This window comes from Polypterus senegalus, chromosome 1 (genome assembly GCF_016835505.1).
Source record: "Polypterus senegalus isolate Bchr_013 chromosome 1, ASM1683550v1, whole genome shotgun sequence".
Classification (NCBI taxonomy): Eukaryota; Metazoa; Chordata; class Cladistia; order Polypteriformes; family Polypteridae; genus Polypterus; species Polypterus senegalus.
The window spans coordinates 83,488,547-83,509,016 of NC_053154.1; the positions used below are offsets into that span (position 1 = coordinate 83,488,547).

Below are 20,470 nucleotides of genomic sequence, written 5' to 3' on the forward strand. Positions count from 1 at the left end.
ATATTCACTCACGGGCAGTTATATGTTGCGTTGGCACAATGTAATTCCAAAATTTCCAAAAATTCAGTGCGATATTGATGAAAAGGTAAAAGCAAAAAGAGATCGAATATATGGACATAGGTGATATGACAAATGTGCACCACGCAAGATGCAGATAACGCTGCACAGCAGCAGCAGCAAGCCAGCAGCTGATTGAGCAAAGAGGAGGCAAAAATCATAAAGCGTGTGAAAAAGAATCTAGTTGATTATGTAGTTTTTTTTTTTCACTATGCAAATCGTGTTGGTTTTGTAATATTATTGTTTACTTCAATACTTTACCATAACCAAAAACTACAATAGTGGACTTAATTTTTAACTGTTAACAGAGCAATACTATTATTATATAGAACACATGCTCTCAACCTCTAACCTTCAACTTTACAGCAAAGTCTTATGTTCTACTAGTACAAAATGAATCAGGATATTTAAGCTTCATGCTATATTTTATAGAGGCATTAATTTATACAAAATCATCTGTGCTGTTAAGAAACTGAAAAAATACAATGTAATTATTGTCAAGTTTATTTTTAAGATGATGGGGAATCTTCTATAATAGAAAATACTTTTATTGTCTTTTGCTTCAATTGTATTATTTCCCCTATTCTAAGAACATGTACAATTAACAATTTTTGTGCTATGTACACAACACAAAAATCTTTAACCATGGCAAGACCACATATCAAATGCATCAGAAACAAATCAAAACATACATACATCCAGGAGCCCACAGTCACACTCTTCTCCCTTCTCGACATATAAGTTTCCACAACGTGGCCATCCTGATAGCCTCTGCGGAGCAGGCACATTAAAGAGACACATCCCTCCACCATGCTGCAAGCTTGTAGAAAGATCCTGGATGCTGCAGTTGGAGAAGGTCTGGCCTGGCAAGAATCTAAACAAATGTTTAAGAGCCATTTCATTAGTGCACAAACGTTTTATGTGTTTTCAGTAACACTGTCATCTTCATCTTACCCTGTTAATGGCTCCATGATGCAGCCCCCTAGTCTTGGCTCAATATCGCACCGGCACTTTCGCTCTTTGCTGTCATGGTTGAAGCCTAGATTATGCCCTAGGTTATGGGCAATTGTTGAAGATATCCCCAGCACACTAACTAAGTGGTCCTGGAATGACAAAAAGAATGGCTAATCACAAAGAGCAAAAAAACAACTCAATTTTATTGTCAACTATTTAAAAATGTAACACTGTAGAAAGAAACAATTTCATATGGTTATTCAAGCTAATCTTATAAAAAGTCAGTCGTACCAAATCTGATACAACTACATCTCATACTTCTGTGTTCTGTTCAACAGCAATTGTTCAGTAAAGCACAATTCAACAAATTTTGATTTGGTATATTTTACAATTGGTAAAATATATTAAAAATTGTAAAAGGCTGATAAAGCTGTATTACTTAATAGCTGGAAAAGCTAACAGTTTAAAACTTTTAAAGTTTAATGTACAAGACAAATCACAGCTGCAAAGTTAAACATATAAAACCCTTAAATGAAGTGCCTCAGGCCAAGCAGTGTATTGGTACTGTGACTTTTCTTTATATTTATTTTGTAGGCACTCAGATCTTCTCATGGCTTCTTTTTCATCTCATTTCAGATGATGACTAGATTTTCCTTCCTTGTATTATTCCACCACCTCAATAGAAACCATAATCTCCAGATAGTGTTCTGTGATAAGATGGTGGAAAGATAAGTATCACCTTAAACTACACTTCTCAATGTATCTTGTGCCTTACTCATTCTTCTGCCTCCAACGATCTTTCTCTAAGAATTGTACTTTATAATGTTACATTCTTACCAATAAATTCTATCAAATTCTTTCTAAGGATCACATTTCTTCATTGATTCAGTCTTGAAACTTCTTTTTATGAAAGCACAAAGGTTACAACCCTTCCTCAGTATCTGTTTCACTCATCTGCCACTCACTAAGAACGTAAACTGCAAAGCTCTGGGCAAGGATCCCAACTACTGTTACCTGACCACTAAAATATTTCCCAAGACATGCTACTTGACTGATGTACCATTTTCCTTGCTAAACAAACAACACTTCTCTGCTTCAGTAACTACACTAGTTTCTTATTTCAGCTATAATTCAATTTAAACCTCTACTTTGTTACTTAAACCACATGGTTTATAAATAGAAAGAAAGAATATATTGAAGATGTTACTTACCACATTGATACCTCCCGAATGATCTCTGGAGCACATAGAGGACTGAAAGGTTGTGCCTAATGTGGCACCTTCAAAAGTGCCAGCTCTGTAAAGGGATATCAGAGATGATGCAGTTTTCTTTCTGATTCATTGTGTCACTTAGATCAAAAAACAAGCCAGTTTTAAGCTAGGTGCTTTTGAAATTTAAAAATTTCAAAAAGACGAACAGCAAGTAAAGATATGAATGTAATTTTCGGGCACATTAATCCTATTCGATATTCAAATCTTTCAAAATGTTTAGGTTAAATCAGAAGAACCAAAATGAAAATATAAACAAAGGGCCACAGTTATAACTCCATCACTAAAGAGACTGGGCCATTAAAATATCAAACAAATGTGAAAGTGTAATATTAAGAAAATTAAGGCAAATGGACCAAAATGAAATTTTCGATATTTTAAATGAAAATTGATAATACAATAAACTAAAAGTTGCTATTAATTCAAAGAAGCACCAGAATGAAAATTATAAGATGTAGAAATGAGCTCATAATGAAAACCAGTGCTACAGATAAGACTTCAGTTTGGTCAGCAGTGCTTGCTCTGCTATGATAAGCAGATGTGATTTATTGGTTTTGGAGTTGAGAAGCTTTCACCAAACAGACTTGAATTTTCTTTCAAGTACTGTGTTCATGATTGATTAACAACAACTAATAAAAGAGTACTAATGTTAAAGAATTTATTTCTATAAATCTACCCTGAACTAATTGTTGTTGGATATTAATTTCTTACATTTTTTTCTCAGTTAGAATCTATCAGTAATGACTTGTTCCATTGTAAACCAATGAATTATGCCAAGAATTTTCTAATTTTATTTTTGAAAGAACAAAATCTAACTTATAAAGAAACTTTACATAACAGCCAGCATGTGTTTATATTGGGAAGACTGCAGCAAACCAATCTATTAACCCTTTTGAGCAGTCTTCCCTGGTAGTTGACTTCATTTATTTAGACTTTCAAATACAGTCCCACATTGTAGATTAACTTTGACACTAGACGCTATTGGTATTAGAGGTCTCTTACAAAACTGGATGTCAACTTGGTTATCCGGCATGAGACACAGTGTACATGCATAAAGAAAATGCTCCGTATGAATTAAGGGCAGGGTCATGGGATGCAGCGGATGAGGGGAATCTGTTGGTGAAAAAACATTCACTGATCTTGACTTTGACTTCAAAAGGCTTTCAAAATTCTCATAGGCATGATGAAGAGGAACTCTTTCAGCTAAATAGTGAGTCACTTACACATGGTCAGGAGGTAAAATTAAATGGAAGTATATTTAACACTGAAGCCAAGAAACACTTCTTCACACAAAGAGTTTTGGAAATCTAAAAAACTACCGAAGACATGTAGTGGAAGTAGAAACTTGGACAACTTTTCAAAGTATGTGGATTAGATACTTGGTAAATTCTTAGCTATTTGCTAAACAACCAACCAAGCATGATGTACTGAAAGGGCTTCTATTACTTTGTTAAATGTCTTATATTTAACTACTTAGGATAATTTTAAATAATAAAGAGAAAATTCAATCTCTGGAGGTTCTGATGGCTCAACTAAATGTTCCAAAACTTTGTCATGATCTCCAACATAAAGAAGACCATGACACAGCCATTTTGAGGGAACTATTGGGTTAGTGACCAAATGGATGAACCCACTGAGCAAACAGGATTTTCTGTTAATTGATGTGTTCATATTAAACTCTTTGTGTGACTCCATGCTTAATAATTTGAGTTTGTTGGTAAGGTTTTGACTGCTTGGCACTCTTTGGTCTGTCTTAGGGTGGCACAAAGCAGTGTGTCACATTATTCAGCTTTATTGATAGAATTTAGTTTTACACAAGACAACGGAAGAGCTGGCAAGTGAAGTGATTAGCTCAGGCTTACTTACAGACTGAATGGGGAATAAGCCAGCAACCTCATAGTTTAAAGTTAACCCTCTTAACTACTTTTTATATTTTTTTACTTCATGGCTGTTTATGCTTTTATTTCTAAGCATGACCAAGATTGGGTAATAATGCCCATATTATAAATGTTTCAGTCTTTAGAAACACACTATCATCCAATAAGAAGGTTTAAACTAATAGAATAATCTGAAAATAGATTCAATAACATAACATTTCCCTAAATGATGTTGTTTGCTTTAACATTTTTGAGTGATTAAAGATTATACAGCTTCAATAGAATAGTAGTGTGAACCAGTAAATAATACAGTGTCTTGGGTCACTTCATTGGATCATCTTAGGTGATGATGATCAGTTCTAATTTTCTAGCATCTTTTGGAAGAATTTTAAAACAAAAGAGTTAAATTGTAACAGTAAACTCAATACATGCAAATAACAGAAAATAAATATGAAGCTTTGACAGAATAAATATGACTGACTTGCCGTAATAACATCTCTAGAGAGAAATTTTATTTTTCATTTAGTTAATATATTAACTGCCATCAAGTCAGCTTGTCACTCAGTATTAAGGTTAAAACAGGTTTACTTACGTAATAAGCTGGGCATTATCATGTTGCAGCCTTGGCAGCAAAATTTGTCTTCTCCAATCCAGGAAGCGATTCAAAGTTTTATTGGGGTTTTTGTCAATGGCAATCTCGTTTTTGATACTCCAGATTTCAATTCCCACCACAGCAATGCGCACATTCAGAGGCCGAAAAAACTAAGTAACAGCAATAAAAGTAGAGTGTTAAAAAGCAAAAAAGCATTCCTTATTCAATACCACACTTTTGCGATAAGCTCTGCTTCTCCTAAGGAAATACTGTAGATATTGCTTAGGAAACACTTTCATCTTCCTTTAGTACTACTAGTAGTAGTAGTAGTGGTGGTGGTAGTCTTAATAGACTAGACATGTCCATCTTTCATAAACGTAAAAGAATGTCAACTTCAGACTAATATCTTATGAAAACAAAAAAAACAGAAATCAATTTTTTTTTTAATCAATTCAAATGGCCATGCTGTTTTTTGAGGAAGAGTTACCAATTTTTCATTGTTGGCTGAGAGAAATGTACCAGGAGCTAATTACAGAGAGCTTTCTCTGTGGCTGTGTCACCACAGTTTTAGAATTCTGGGATCAGATCCCATTTAACTGAGTTTCTTTAGGGAATCCTGTTTCTTTCCATAAGGCAAAAGGTAGAAATCATGACTGAAAGGAGCATTATTTGGGTATGAGAACACATACATAAAAACCCTTACTCTCTTATACTAGGTTAACTTGGGAGTCTCCAGTCAGTTTAAGCTCCACATTTATGGGACTTGGAAGGAAAACTACAGTACACATAAAAAAAACACAGGGAGAATATGAAAACTCCTTATAGGCTAATACCAGGCCAGAAACTGAGTGCAGTAATCTATTGTTGTGAGGAAGCAATGATAACTATTGCACAAACCCCAAAGTAAAATATGCAGTATTTACAAAAATGCATCAATAATATCCAAATGAAAGATTATTGTCTAAAATATTCCTAAGGCTTCTGGAGTTCTTGACTTACATAGTCAACTTGGTTAGCCAAATCCATCATTCTGTTTTTCACAGTCTTCATACTGCTGTTATATCTCTGAAACTTAAATTAATTAACAGATTTAGATACAACCCCTCCATCCTGAAGGATTTTACACAAACAATCACCATATAAGCAATCATCACAAGATTCCCAACTTACCAATGAGTTATCCACCACTAGTGCCAGTTCAATATATTTCGTTTCTGAGAGAACATCTCTTTTTCTCTACAGAGAAACAATAAATACATTTTTCTGTGATTTACACATCATCATTATTTCCAACTATCATTTTCTGTGTTACTTCAGATTTCACTTCATTATACAATACCCAAAACACTGCTTACTCTCAGGAGATGCTCTGCTTTTTCACTGTGCAGCGTTAAAGTGTGAGTACGCTGAATCTTTGGTGGCTGAATAACTACACATTTGCCATGGTGGTTTTCCACATCTTGGGTTCTTCGGACATAATGAATTCCTTCTTTGCCTGATGTCACCTCGTAGGTTAGGTTGGCAGCAAGAGATATCATACCCCTGAGAAAAGCAAAATACCAATCATAATTATTTTGCAGATACAATCTCATGAAAATCTAATTTTGATCAAAGACTGTTTTTACAATTTGACATGTAATTTCTAAGAGAATGCACTACATCTATCTAATCTCAGGCTAGTATGACTTACTATGTTGGCAGTTGCATATTATGTACTGAAATTCTTGGAGCATCCAAAATCAAAGAAAAAGCCTTTCTTTCTCCTAGAAATCTCAAGGTTTTAATTTCAACTGCTAATGTATATTTAGCAATGGGTTACAGAGCAGGTTATTTATAATCATAGACCTCCAAATTGTGGCAATAACTTTGCAAATATTCTGACAGAAGGCTTTTTTAGGGAAGAGTTCACAATTAGTGCACCCAAACTTTTGAAAGAAATGTTAAAAAGGTCAATGTGATCCTATTTCACAGCAATGAAAAAAAGTACATATACATGCATGTAATATATATCACCAAATGCAGGTATAAAGAGAACTGCAAGCGGTTTAAATAAATACAGGCGTGCTCACCAAAGGATCCTCTGCTTAGTTCTTTTGAATAGAGAAATAATACATGTAACTATTACTATTATTTGAAAGACCATCTTGAGACACTTTGCCATGTACAACAGTCAAGTTTTGCTAGTGTTCAGCAATGTTCATTTAAATACTTTTTCCAAATAAAATCTTAAAGAATCAGATTAAATTGTATAAAAAAATTTCAACATTCTGCAAACCTGTAATAACCACACTGTACATAAACACAACTAAGGAATGGTTATCATGATGAATGCATGTGCACCTTAATTAAATGGACTGCCTTCTTCAGTTAATTTACTGCAAACAATTACAATCTCTGCCAGCAATGGACTGGCATGTCCTTCACAAGCCTTTCCAATGTATTGTGAAAAAATACAACCAACATATCTATTAACTTTACAGACATCTAAATTCAAACGTAATAGTAAACAAATACAATGTTGTAAATTACATTTACAGTATAAAAGCTTCTCTCAATTCATAAGCAGTTTTTGAAATTACTGAAAATGTCAGAAGAAACCATGACAATGGCACTTTGGCTAGGGTCAGTCACAACTCAATGGCACTCACCTAAGTCCAGAGCAAATGCTGATTGCAACACGAGAGCCAGGAATGCCTCTTACCTTCCCCTGGTACTGGCAATGAATCTAAAAGGAGAAAACAGCTTTCTGGTGACAGTAGTCTGGAGGCACAAGAGTCATTTTAATTTTATGTACTGCAAATACTGTACACTTGAACCTAGTATGGCTCCAGAATTTGAACAAGAGGATAAAACAGCAACTGTATTTTAATGGAATAAAGGATAATTTAACTGCAAACACTTATTGTTCTGCCCTTTCTGTCTCATTTTTGTATCACTAGGATTTCAGAAAATCCAGCTTACAAGCCCTTGCTGCTCAGAGTAATAAGAGGAGAGAGTTTAACAGAGTCTTATAAAGATACAGCCCAAGTTAGCCCCTCAACACATATCTACAGTCAATTTTATAATTATTTCTCAAGACTTTCTTGACTCTGTGATCTTGTCCTAGAACAATTCTTTTCTGATTATACTGTTGTGTATAGGTCAGATCTACTTACTAGTCTAAACATACCAAATACCTTTTAATGGCCACATGTCCTAACACAAAAATTAATTTTTCACAGCTGTATATGAAAATAAAATAACCACAGAATTAGGATTCCTACTTACAGGTGTCAAAATACTAGTATAATAATATTTTTTAAAAAATTACAATAGCACAATTTAATTATTGTATATATCTGATATAGGTAATAATTCATTGCCCTCTTTATAGCATGGCCAGATTTTTACGTTACGTAAAATCTTATCTGTTGAATGTATTTTTTATGTTTACAGAAATAGAAATCCTGAAATTTGCTACATCTCCAATAGGTAGGTCCAAACATTTTAAAATCTAGCCCTTATATTGGTTCTATTTGCAATCATTTTGACCATAAAAAATTACTTAAATTTCAACCTATTTATTATTTATCGGTTTCTTAGTTATTTTCAATATGGCAGCTCACCAATTGTAAATACAGTACATGAAACAATGTTAATTCTTGTTACACATACTTGTAAACTGAGTGCACCAACATGCACATCGGAAGGAAAGGCACCTCTGCAGATTATACTTTAAAGTTGACTTCAACTGCAGAGCAGATGCATGAGAAATCATGAAATGATAATAGGAAAATAATTAAGAATTTTGAGACAAGAATTAGTACAGTGTTTTGCCTTTATATTTAGCATCTGCACAAACAAAACTACTGGGACACCATCCAGTTGGTTCTTGCCTTTCAACTGGGACAGACTACTGTCCTTGCCCCCACAAACTTGAAATGGATTAGGAGAGTTTATCCCTCTAAGCAGCAAATGACTTGACTTTTTTTGTTCAGGACACAATTGTTTGTGTCAACAGCAAAAGCTTTGGTAGTGCAGTGAAAGTTTAATATTCAAAATGTATTTATCAATCTATGCTCATTTCTTACTTTCACCAGATGAACAGTTTCTTACAAAATTTGTTGATAAAAGGTTTTATGTGTAATACATGCATATCAAAGGTATACTATATGAATGTAGTTTAAATTACTTATGATACACCATCATGTGAAATATATACTGTAAAAAAATAATTATTTACAATCATATGAAAAAGTTTGGAAACCCCTCTCAGTCTGTATAATAATTTACTCTACTTTCAACAAAAAAGATAACAGTGGTATGTATTTTGTTTCCTAGGAACATCCCAGTACTGGGGTGTTTTCCGAACAAAGATTTTTTAGTGAAGCAGTATTTAATTGTATGAAATTAAATCAATTGTGAAAAACTGGCTGTGCAAAAATTTGGGTTCCCTTGTAATTTTGCTGATTTGAATGTATGTAACTGCTCAATACTGATTACTTGCAACACCAAATTGGTTGGATTAGCTTGTTAAGCCTTAAACTTCATAGACAGGTGTGTCCAGTCATGAGAAAAGGTATTTAAGGTGGTCAATTGCAAGTTGTGCTTCCCTTTGACTCTCCTCTGAAGAGTGACAGCACACGTCCTCAAAGCAACTCTCAAATGACCTGAAAACAAAGATTGTTCAGTCTCATGGTTTAGGAGAAGGCTACAAAAAGCTATCTCAGTGGTTTAAACTGTCAGTTTCAACTGTAAGGAATGTAATCAGGAAATGGAAGGCCACAGGCACAGTTGCTGTTAAACCCAGATCTGGCAGGCCAAGAAAAATACAGGAGCAGCATATGCACAGGATTGTGAGAATGGTTACAGACAACCCACAGATCACCTCCAAAGACCTGTAAGAACATCTTGATGCAGATGGTGTATCTGTACATCGTTCTACAATTCAGCACAATTTGCACAAAGAACATCTGTATGGCAGGGTGATGAGAAAGAAGCCCTTTCTGCACTCACACCACAAACAGAGTTGCTTGTTGTATGCAAATGCTCATTTAGATAAGCCAGATTCATTTTGGGACAAATTGCATTGGACTGATGAGACAAAAATGGAGTTATTTGGTCATAACAAAAAGCGCTTTGCATGGCGGAAGAAGAACATCACATTCCAAGAAAAACACCTGCTACCTACTGTCAAATTTGGTGGAGGTTCCATCATGCTGTATGGCTAGTTCAGGGACTGGGGCCCTTGTTAAAGTCGAGGGTCAGATGAATTCAACCCAATATCAACAAATTCTTCAGGATAATGTTCAAGCATCAGTCACAAAGTTGAAGTTACGCAGGGATTGGATATTTCAACAAGACAATCACCAAAAACACAGTTCAAAATCTACAAAGGCATTCATGCAGAGGAAGAAGTACAATGTTCTGGAATGGCCGTCACAGTCCCCTGACTTGAATATCATTGAAAATCTATGGGATGATTTGAAGCAGGCTGTCCATGCTCGGCAGCCATCAAATTTAACTGAACTGGAGAGATTTTGCACGGAAGAGTGGTCAAAAATACCTCCTTCCAGAATCCAGACACTCATCAAAGGCTATAGGAGATGTCTTGGGGCTGTTATATTTGCAAAAGGAGGCTCAACTAAGTATTGATGTAATATATCTGTTGGGGTGCCCAAATTTATGCCCCTGTCTAATCTTGTTATTATGCATTGGGCATATTTTCTGTTAATACAATAAACTTAATGTCACTGCTGAAATACTACTGTTTCCATTAGGCATGCCATATATTAAAAGGACATTGTTATTTTAAAGTTCAGCCAATGATAAACAAAAATCCAAAGAATTTATTTTTTCATATGACTGTAAACTAGTAGTGTAGGTGGATTGTCAAGACTGGAGTTTGTCAAGATTTATTTTTTAATATTCTCAAAGTTTCATACTATTCCTGCTTACTTCCCCAATAAAATCAACCTCAGTCCCAAGCTGAGTATTAATTTGGGATTTGAGTAACCAGAAATCTTGTCATTTGGTAGAATAAATAAAATAATAATAAATACAAAAACTCACACCTTTTTTGGTTGTTTGAATTTAAAGACACATTTGCAATTTGTAGTGACTGCCAGCTTAGTTTGTCCTTTAAAAATAGTACATAATTGACAACATAGACTTGAGGTGCCTGACTTAATAGCTATTGTTTGCTAAAACGTTAAAATATATGTTGCTGCAAGCAAATTTCAACTGGTCTCCTTTGTCATCAACAATAATGGAAAATGAATACCATGTGTATGATTTACTTTGTTATTCTAATGGTGTTAAAGTCGCAATTGTTAAGAACCTTTTACTCACTCATTGTATTCTTTGGCTTTTCAAAGAACACCAGCTGGTAAGAACCAAATCATATCCCACAGGAATTTTGGTCTGTACCGAACTACACTACAACAATTTACTTTTCTTCTCCACATTTAAACGCAGGTTGGTAAAAACCTGGCATTTCAACCAGGAATCTAGTGACTTAAAAGTCCTACACCTTAGACACTGGGCCAAGCAATCTGCCAATGGGGAAACCCTTTTAATAGGATGCATATCTTTTCCATACTAGGAATAGAACTTTGACTAAAAGGGTGGAAATCAGGAATCCTAATCATTAAACATGGAATGCAACAAAAGAACATGAGAGAGACCCAACAAGCTCTAGACAAAATGCAGGTTTCAAAACTAATTTAGAATACACATAGAAAATTTGGACTACTATCTACAGTATGTTAATCCATAGTATTATACAACAATTCCTTATAGCAGGAATGAAAATAAAGGGACTTTGACTTAGTTTTCCATATTTGTCTAAACTTGCAGAAGTCAGTCAAACAACATTTCTAAGAATTTCCTGAAAAAGTGTAAATGGAGATATCCAGTGTTGTACTTGTCATTTTTTGGGTTTAAACTGGTAGTAATAATGTAGGGGCCCCTGTAGACCACACACAGTTAATGTCAAGCTATTGTATGCACACTTACCTGGTTACCAATGTCTTCAGTGACCAATTCACCGTCTTGTTGGTAAAAGTATATGTTTTTCAAGAAAGTAACTAGGTTCCTGAGAGAAATAAATTCAAAGTTGTTGAGTTATTCTAGAACAATATGTTTTATTAGTAACCTAAAAGCCTTTGTGCACCATCATCATAATCAAGGCAACCTGGCACATTCCCAAACAGATGGATTACAACTCAGGAAATCCAAATGGCTCCCTCTACAGCAGTATCTCATTCAAGGTGCCCGGAAGCATCATCATGAAATTAAATCACAGAGAATAATTATAGTAGCAGGGGATTTCTGTATTTCAATGAAGTATTCATTCCTTAGGATCATTAAATATTCTGCTGGTGAACCTTCTGTGTCTTCTTACATTTATCTAATTATTTCTTGTTCTGTCTGATACATACAACATGCGTATATTTGATATTTATTATAAATTTGACACAGTTGTATATTTCTTGATATTTCTGCTTTTTGTATTGTAGTTGATCTAGTAAATTTGTACCTGCTGTGTAATTACACATGTAAGGTATAATGAAAATATGCAGAATCGAAAATGTAAAAAACAAAAAGGGTGACACTCTGTCCTTGGTAACAAAACCTTTCCTTTAATTTTAATTTTGTTCCTTAAATGCCTCTTCTGGTTGTCTAAGGCTGTGTAGTTCTTTTTACTAATTGTAATGCTCATCTCTGTCTCAGTAGGCTCAATGATTTAGGACAAAATTAACATATATGCTGAAAATGTGTACCTTAACAAAACTCTTCCTATGCTAACAGCATGAAATAAGAAATGACTGCATTGAAACAGTGAAGCTCCCCTTATTGCAAAGGTGTGCACTCTTGACAGGTGTTATAAAGAAATAAAATGTGCCATATAATATATTTTTATTAAGAGCACAGAAACATTATTAAATACATTTTAGTCTTACTCATTCTTTTCCAAGTCAAGTAACATCAGATTCCCTTCTACTTCCAATCCACATTGTAGCTGATCTGGATAACTATCCTGAAGGAAATAAAGTGGAAGCAAATTAATCTCACTAGACTGATTTGTTGAAAAAATAAATAACATTTGGCTTTCTTTATTACACTCTGGAAAAACCAATGGTAGAAGCAAATATATCATTAGCCTAAATACAAAAGACTCATCATTCATAGGAGAAATTGTGGGTAAAATGTGTAGTGGGTAAGCAGGGAAAGTAGGAAGCTGCCTTGATAATGGAGCAGGAAGTAAGGATTTTAGCCTGAACTGCTTCAAAAAGCCAGGAAGGAAGGACTTCATTGTTAAAAGTGCACAAACTTTATTTTAAGATGTTACAGCAGTGATTGCTAAGTGAAAATCTCATTGGCCACTGATCTTCATTCCAAATAGTTTCTTAATAAGATGTTAATTGCTAATGTTAATCAAAGCCTTCGATAAGTAATGGTTTGAATTTCTACATTTAAGATTACACTGTCAAAATTAATCTATGTAGGATTTAAGTTTTTAAATAAATTGAGGGAAAGTGATTTATTAAAGTTCTTCTCTAATGTATTATGCATTCATAAGGCATCCATTCCAAATAAAACTTCAGGACACAGATGCCTTATGCATAGCATCCAATCAGCCAGCATTTTCACAAACATCTTTAATTTCTCACTGAACTAATCTTTGGTCTCCATCTGCTTCCAAAAAAAAACTATTTTACTGTGGCAAAGAAAACAAAAGTGGACTGTCTCAATGACAGATGGCACTCTTTCTCAGTTAGGTGAAGTGCATTGAGAGACTGGTGCTGGTGCTAAATAGTACTCTATATAGCCAGGGCCTGCCTCACTTTGCATATCATCACAACTGGTCCACAGAGGATTCCTTATCCTATGAATTTACTACTGTCCTGTACATCTACAGTAGATAATACAAACTTCTATAGTTCACCATTTATTTGTTACCATATTATATATATGTTACCGGCAAAGTATGAAAAGATGGCATTCTATAGAATACAAAGTACCTAGGCATTGTATATAATGCCCGGCATTTTTAGGCAATGTATGAAATATGAGAATTATTACACACTTTCCCTATGCATTGTATATAATACCTAGGCATTGTATAGAATGACAAATGCTATTTAGGCAAAGTATGAAAAAAGGTCCTGATAAGGCTATTATATAAATGACGTGCATTCCTCAAAAATACAAATGTTATTCTGAAAAAAATAATGAGAGTGCCATTAAAAAAAAATTATTCAAAATACGTAAAGAAAAATGAAAGTTGTACAAAACAAAATTTATGCCTTTCTTATTAAGGGAAACAAAATTTTCATATAAAAAATAAGAAAGTAAAATTAACCTACTTATTGCAACATGGCAGGCTTGAATGACATTTTGAATTACATTTCATTACATTTTTCACACAAAGACATTTCATATTTTGGCACTTTGTTTCACACATACAGTACATTTGACGAATCCTTGGCCGCTTCCACTGGACTGAGCAATTGCAACTGACCGGAGAGGAATTTCATGGTCAGGAATATCTTAAATTCTAAGCAAGTTTTTAGGGCATAAAGTGAATTGTGATCTCGCATATACTTGTTTTAAAATTCCTTTAGAAGTTCCAAGTCGGTAGAAACCATCCTCTGTCACACTCATTACAACTGCCAATATATTGCGCGAATCACCTTCATGGAGCACAGTAAAAAACTAATTTTTTGTTGAACAAGTTTAAGTAAAATTGTGTATTTTGACACTCCCGAATAAAACGCAAAGTGCAACTGACAAATTCTAAGCCTGAGGCGCGAGTTAAAAGTTACGTGCCTTGCCACTTGATATTCGAAACGAATCGGAGATGTATTTCATACTTTGTCGGTTTCTCATTTGGCATTAGAATAGAATGCCTAGGAAATGGGTGAAATATGAATCGTTTCATACATTGCCGGCTAGTTTTGGGCATTATATGCAATGCCTAGGCATTCTATAGAATGCCGGATTTCAAACTTTGCCGGTAACATATACATATAAACACACATATATACACACAATATACAGTACAAACTGAAACTGAATTGAATTGAAACATTCTTTGAAATTTTGGTTCATGCAGACTCAGTAATAACACACAGTTCTACCAGATTTTCTAGCCACACTTTCATGCATGAAGTCTTCCATTCCACTTCTTCCCAGAGAGGCTCCACTAGATCAAGATCTGAGGACTGTGCTGGCCAGTGTACTCATATCATGTTTATGTGATCTGTTTGACAAGATGTGTGCATTGTCCTGCTGGAAGTATCGCTTTCAAAAACAATAAAGTAAGTTGTATATAATAGGATGCACATGATCAACAACAAAGCTTAATTACACAGTGACATTCAAATGAAGCTCTGCTGGTGTTATGAAGCCTGATGTGTGCCAAGAAAACATTCCCCACTTAATTAAACAACTACCACCACACAACACCACTGACACAAAGCAGAATGGATTCATGGATTTTTGCTGTTGACATGAAATTCTGACTATACCATTGATATATTGCACAGGAATCTGAAATCAATGGGTCTAAGAAACCTATCTCTAGTCTTCATTTATATGTTTTGGTAATTATATGTCCATTGTTACTTCACCTTTCCATTCTTAGCAGGGAGAAATGGAGAAAAACATAATTGGCTGCAGCTATTGTCCATCTGTAGTATATTGGGTCCACAGCTCTCTCATCAAAGGCCAATTTTAAATAAACAATCACCGTGCTCGCGGCTTATAGAGGGGGCGTAGTGGTGTGTGCCCGTGCGGGTCTTGGGATGATTCGTGGCGTGGGTGTTTCTTGCCTAGTGCACAGGTGAGAAATCGTCCACGTCTGTGATTGTCCTGGGAACCACTGATTGGCCACAACTGCCACGTTCTTAATTAAATAGAAGCTCGAGGCGGCTGTTCTGAACAGAAAGAGAAGGAGACAGATGTTGCTAGAAGGAAGTAAGGATAAAGCTGGTGTTAGAGAGAGAAAGAGAGAGTGCGAAGGAGATCGTGCAAACGAGCGAGAGCAGGCTCAAATGCAGCTGGTCTGTGGGCCCTAGCGAGGTGTTTATCTAACACCTAAGGTAGATGATTGTAGTTGCTCCCGCTGAGCATTTGGAGAAGAGCGGGATTGACTAGTGAGGGGGGTGACTCACCGTGGAAGACAGTAGGAGCCGGGAGACTTGAGCAGGTAATCTCCAGCGTGGGAGTCCTGGCCGTTGGAGAGAAGCTAAGTCCCGGTCTGGGATGAGTGCGTGACCGAAGCTAGGATCAGAAGGCCTCCAGACCTGTGTGATTGAAAGAAAGTCAGCTGCAAAGACAGCGTCTTGCCTGCTGTAGGGCCCAAACAGGAGAAGGCAGGTGAGACACTAGTGTAAAAGAAGCACTGGGCTTGTCATTGTTTTAAAGGACTGCTTGCAGCAACGTTTTAACTTTGTTTTTAAAGGATTGTTCTATTGTTGTTTTAATGGATTATTTACTTATTTGGAGACATTTTGAACTTTGGACACTGCACTTTACTGTGAACATTTTGTTTTGATGATTATTTTGAATAAAAGCACTTTTGCACATTTGTACATCATCCCCTTGCTATGTTGTTGCCTCACTGTCTAGCTCATCGGTAACATTACCCACGGTGTTGGGTTCAAGAGCTCCCAAACAGCAGATGGGATCATGGAGCTGAACCCGCATCGTCACACCATCACTTCAAAGACCAATATGTTGTTCACTTAGAGATACCATTTTACACATCACTAATGTAAAGAGTTGTTATATATTTGTGGCTTTTTTGCTAGGCTCAACAAGGTCTGGTCATTATCCTCTGATCTCTCCTTTATTCACAAGTGGTTTCCCCCTACAGTACAGCTGTTCAAGGAATATCTTTGTTTAGTGCATCACTCTCTATAAAATGACTATATTGCATGAAAAAATCCTAGAAGTGCAACTGTTTCTGAGATCATACAACCACCACAATTGATACCAACAGACAACTTCCAAATTCACATGGATTGGGTGCCTTTTCCTTTCTAAAATTTCATCAAACAATAATTAAAAGTAATAACTAAGTAATAATTAATCAACCCCTTGAGTTATACAGACAGAAGCCTAGTGTTCCTTGCAGGTTTAACCAAGCCAATCAGATCTGTGTGGGGTAGAGGCCAGACATAATTATGTAACTGCTTATCCTCAAGGTTGCAGATTTTATGATAGGCTAACAATCTACCCAATAAAAGGTAATAGTTACAGAAACCCACATGCTATTCAAAAACAATATGGCCAGAAGAAGCAGTAGTACTCTATCATGCGGACTAATGACACACTACAGTTTAGTGATAGACAAAAGGGAGATGCATGGCTAACCAAAGATAACTTTTGATCAGATTAACCACCTGTTACAACCCAAGAAGTCACATATGATAGCAACCTGAAATGTGAGAACACTAGTAGAGACAGGAACATGAGGACAAGTAGCCAGAGAGACAAAACAAGCAGTTATAGGTATACATAAAACAAACACCATTGGTGAAACCAAACTACATACAGTACAGGGGGAAACGTTGAGGTTCCCATGTCAAAATAAAATGAGTAAGACCCCATGAAGTATGAGTAGTCTTGCTAGTATCCAAGGAAGTCTTCAGAAGCTTAACGGAATGGAAACCAGTGTCAGAATACATCAAAAGAGCAAAGGTTAAGCCAAAGTTCCTGAAAGTCACCATAATACAGTCCTACGCAGCAAAAACACAACAGAAGAAGAAAATAATAATTAGTTGCAAACAGTAGTAGTGAAAGTACCAAAAAATGAGGTATTGATTCTGTCGGGAGGCAGTGATGGCAAGGTGGGCAATAGATAACACAGGGGAGAAGGTTTAGGAAGTATAATTTAAATTTGAGAAAGTGCAATGAATGCTGTGCCCTTGTATCCTGGTACTGGTGACGGAAGACACCATTTTCACACATACAGAAAGCCACAAGGCACCATGGATTTCACCAGATTGCCATACTGAAAATTAAATTGATCACATTGCCATCTCCCAGCAGTGTAGAAGATCAATGCAGGTTGTAGGAGCAAAGACAGGAGTAGACATTAACTCTGACCAGCACCTAAAAGTTGTCTAACAAATTTGAAATCACAGGAGACAAAGATACCCTTCCAACCATCACTTCACAACTGTTTTGAAGCTCTTGAATAAAGAAAACTATAAAACAGACATGAATCAGCATGAAAGAAGCCAAAATAAGAACCAGTGGAGAGGTCTTAATAAAAACAACAATCAAAAGGAAGGAAAGCTGAAATAGAAGGTCAACCAGGCAAAACATAGACAACATAAACAACATTAACAAAATACATAGACAAAATACAATAAAAAATAAAATTCAAAATACATATATAGGACAGCAAAAGACATTACAGAGATGCTGATAAAGCAGCAAAAGCAGTATGAAGAGGAGATGTTAGAGCACTATACAGTCCCTGACAAAAGCCTTGTCGCTTGTGTACAAATTGACCTGAAGTGCCGCTATAATAAATTTCTAATCAAGATTTTGTTACAAGAAATGGTTCACTTTAATCCCATCAGCTTTTGTAATAATGTTTCAGTGCAAAACGAAACTGACAAAAAGTATTCTAATATTCACAGCTTGGTAAAGCCCATGGAGTCAATTTTTGGCAAGACATAAGTGTTGTCGCCTTGTCATATGAGCTTCACCTGTGACTAATAATGGATCAACTAGGTCTCAGGTGTGAATAAAAAGAACCCCAGTACACTAGACCTTCATTCACATCAACTGCAACTAGACCTCTGCAAACATGCCTAAGATTCACCCTGAGACTAAAGTGTTGATTATCAAGAGGCTGAAGACCAAATCCACTGCTGATGTGGCAAACACCTTCAATGTATCTCAGCATCAAGTTCAGTGGATAAAATAAAGATTTGAAGAGACTGGAGACGTTTTTGACAAGCCCAGGTCAGGAAGACCCCGCAAGACAACTGCTGGAGAGGACCGTTTGTTGGCTCGAAAATCCAAGGCCAGCCCATTTTCCACTGCAGCAGAGCTCCACGAGACCTGGTCACCTGAAGTCCCTGTGTAAACCAGAACAGTTTGTCGGATTCTGTCTCGAAATGGCCTCCATGGTCGAATCAGTGCCCATAAGCCAGCACTAAACAAAAGACAATTGAAAAACCGTGTGGAATTTGCCAAGGCCCACAGCCTGCTAAAAGGATGGACGCTGGAAAAGTGGCAGAAGGTGGATTTTTCAGATGAATCTTCTGTTGAATTACACCACAGTCACCGCAAATATTGCAGGAGACCTACTGGAACCCGCATGGAGCCGAGATTTACCCAAAAAACAGTGAAGTCTGGTGGAGGCAAAATCATGGTCTGGGGTTACATCCAGTATGGGGGTATGCGAGGGATCTGCAGGGTGGAAGGCAACATCAATAGCCTAAAATACCAAGAAATCTTAGCTACCTCTTATATTCCCAACCATAAAAAAGGCCAAATTCTGCAGCAGGATGGTGCTCCATCGCATACTTCCATCTCCACATCAAAGTTCCTTAAAGCGAAGAAGATCAAGATGCTCCGGGATTGGCCAGCCCAGTCACAAGACATGAACATCATTGAGCATATGTGGGGTAGGATGAAAGAGGAAGCATGGAAGACGAAACCAAAGAATATTGATGAACTCTGGGAGGCATGCAAGACTGTTTTCTTTGCTATTCCTGATGACTTCATCAATAAATTGTATGAATCCTTGCCAAACCGCATGGATGCTGTCCTTCAAGCTCATGGAAGCCATACAAGATATTAAATTTGGATCTCACAGCACCACTACTTAATTTGCTGACATATTTTTGGATTTGCAGTAATGTTGTTCATTTTTTGTATAGGCGACAAAACTTTTGTCTTGCCCAAATTTGACCTTTCTGCTCGCAGTTAGGAGACCCGGGTTCACTTCCCGGGTCCTCCCTGTGTGGAGTTTGCATGTTCTCCTCGTGTCTGCGTGGGTTTCCTCCGGGCGCTCCGGTTTCCTCCCACAATCCAAAGACATGCAGGTTAGGTGGATTGGCGATTCTAAATTGGCCCTAGTGTGTGCTTGGTGTGTGTGTGGGTGTGGGTGTGTGTGTCCTGCGGTGGGTTGGCACCCTGCCCAGGATTGGTTCCTGCCTTGTGCCCTGTGTTGGCTGGGACTGGCTCCAGCAGACACCCGTGACCCTGTATTCGGATTCAGCGGGTTAGACAATGGATGGATGGATGGATGTCTTGATTAAATGATAAATCTTTTTTCAGTGAAACTAATTTATTTCAGTGCATTAAGCATCATTTGGGAGGGCTTTAGCTTTTCATATGAGCTATTTCTAACACCAGTTGATTAATTAAAAGTCAGGTTAATAGCAGGAGTTTCTACAAAATAGAGATGCGACAACACTTTTGTCAGGGACTGTAGTATATGCAATAACAAGATAGCTGAATGAAAAGTGGTAGCTGTTCATCCTTCTTTGAGCCAGAGGAGCTCAAAGAAATAGAAACAGCTGTGGAGGATCAGTTATTCAAACTTTTTAATTTGACTTGGACCACTGGTGAAGTTAGCAGAATTGTAAAAAAAAACTATTTTATTCAAGCTGCCAAATAGTGGAGATCTCTAACAGTCTGGAAAGTGGAGAAGGAACACTTTGCTGTTAATACCAATGCTTTGCAAAAGCCCACTACATAGGATGGAA

The 20,470-nt window shown here is 36.4% G+C and overlaps 1 protein-coding gene across 5 annotated transcripts in view; it reads right to left on the bottom strand.

Annotated features, from left to right (window-relative positions):
• adam15 (ADAM metallopeptidase domain 15) overlaps window positions 1-20,470 on the bottom strand; it is a 110,842-nt gene that overhangs the window by 62,366 nt on the left and 28,006 nt on the right. For 4 of the 5 annotated variants that reach the window (XM_039752453.1, XM_039752458.1, XM_039752438.1 and 1 more), the window contains exons 3-13: window positions 15,908-16,039; window positions 12,692-12,768; window positions 11,745-11,823; window positions 7,397-7,473; window positions 6,104-6,290; window positions 5,919-5,984; window positions 5,748-5,819; window positions 4,749-4,918; window positions 2,223-2,307; window positions 1,012-1,160; window positions 754-931 (exon numbers count right to left, since the gene is read on the bottom strand). In XM_039752453.1, coding sequence (XP_039608387.1) covers window positions 754-931; window positions 1,012-1,160; window positions 2,223-2,307; window positions 4,749-4,918; window positions 5,748-5,819; window positions 5,919-5,984; window positions 6,104-6,290; window positions 7,397-7,473; window positions 11,745-11,823; window positions 12,692-12,768; window positions 15,908-16,039 — 1,272 coding nt within the window. The remainder of the gene's footprint in view (window positions 1-753; window positions 932-1,011; window positions 1,161-2,222; window positions 2,308-4,748; window positions 4,919-5,747; window positions 5,820-5,918; window positions 5,985-6,103; window positions 6,291-7,396; window positions 7,474-11,744; window positions 11,824-12,691; window positions 12,769-15,907; window positions 16,040-20,470) is intronic. The other variant, XM_039752455.1, reaches the window with a different exon arrangement.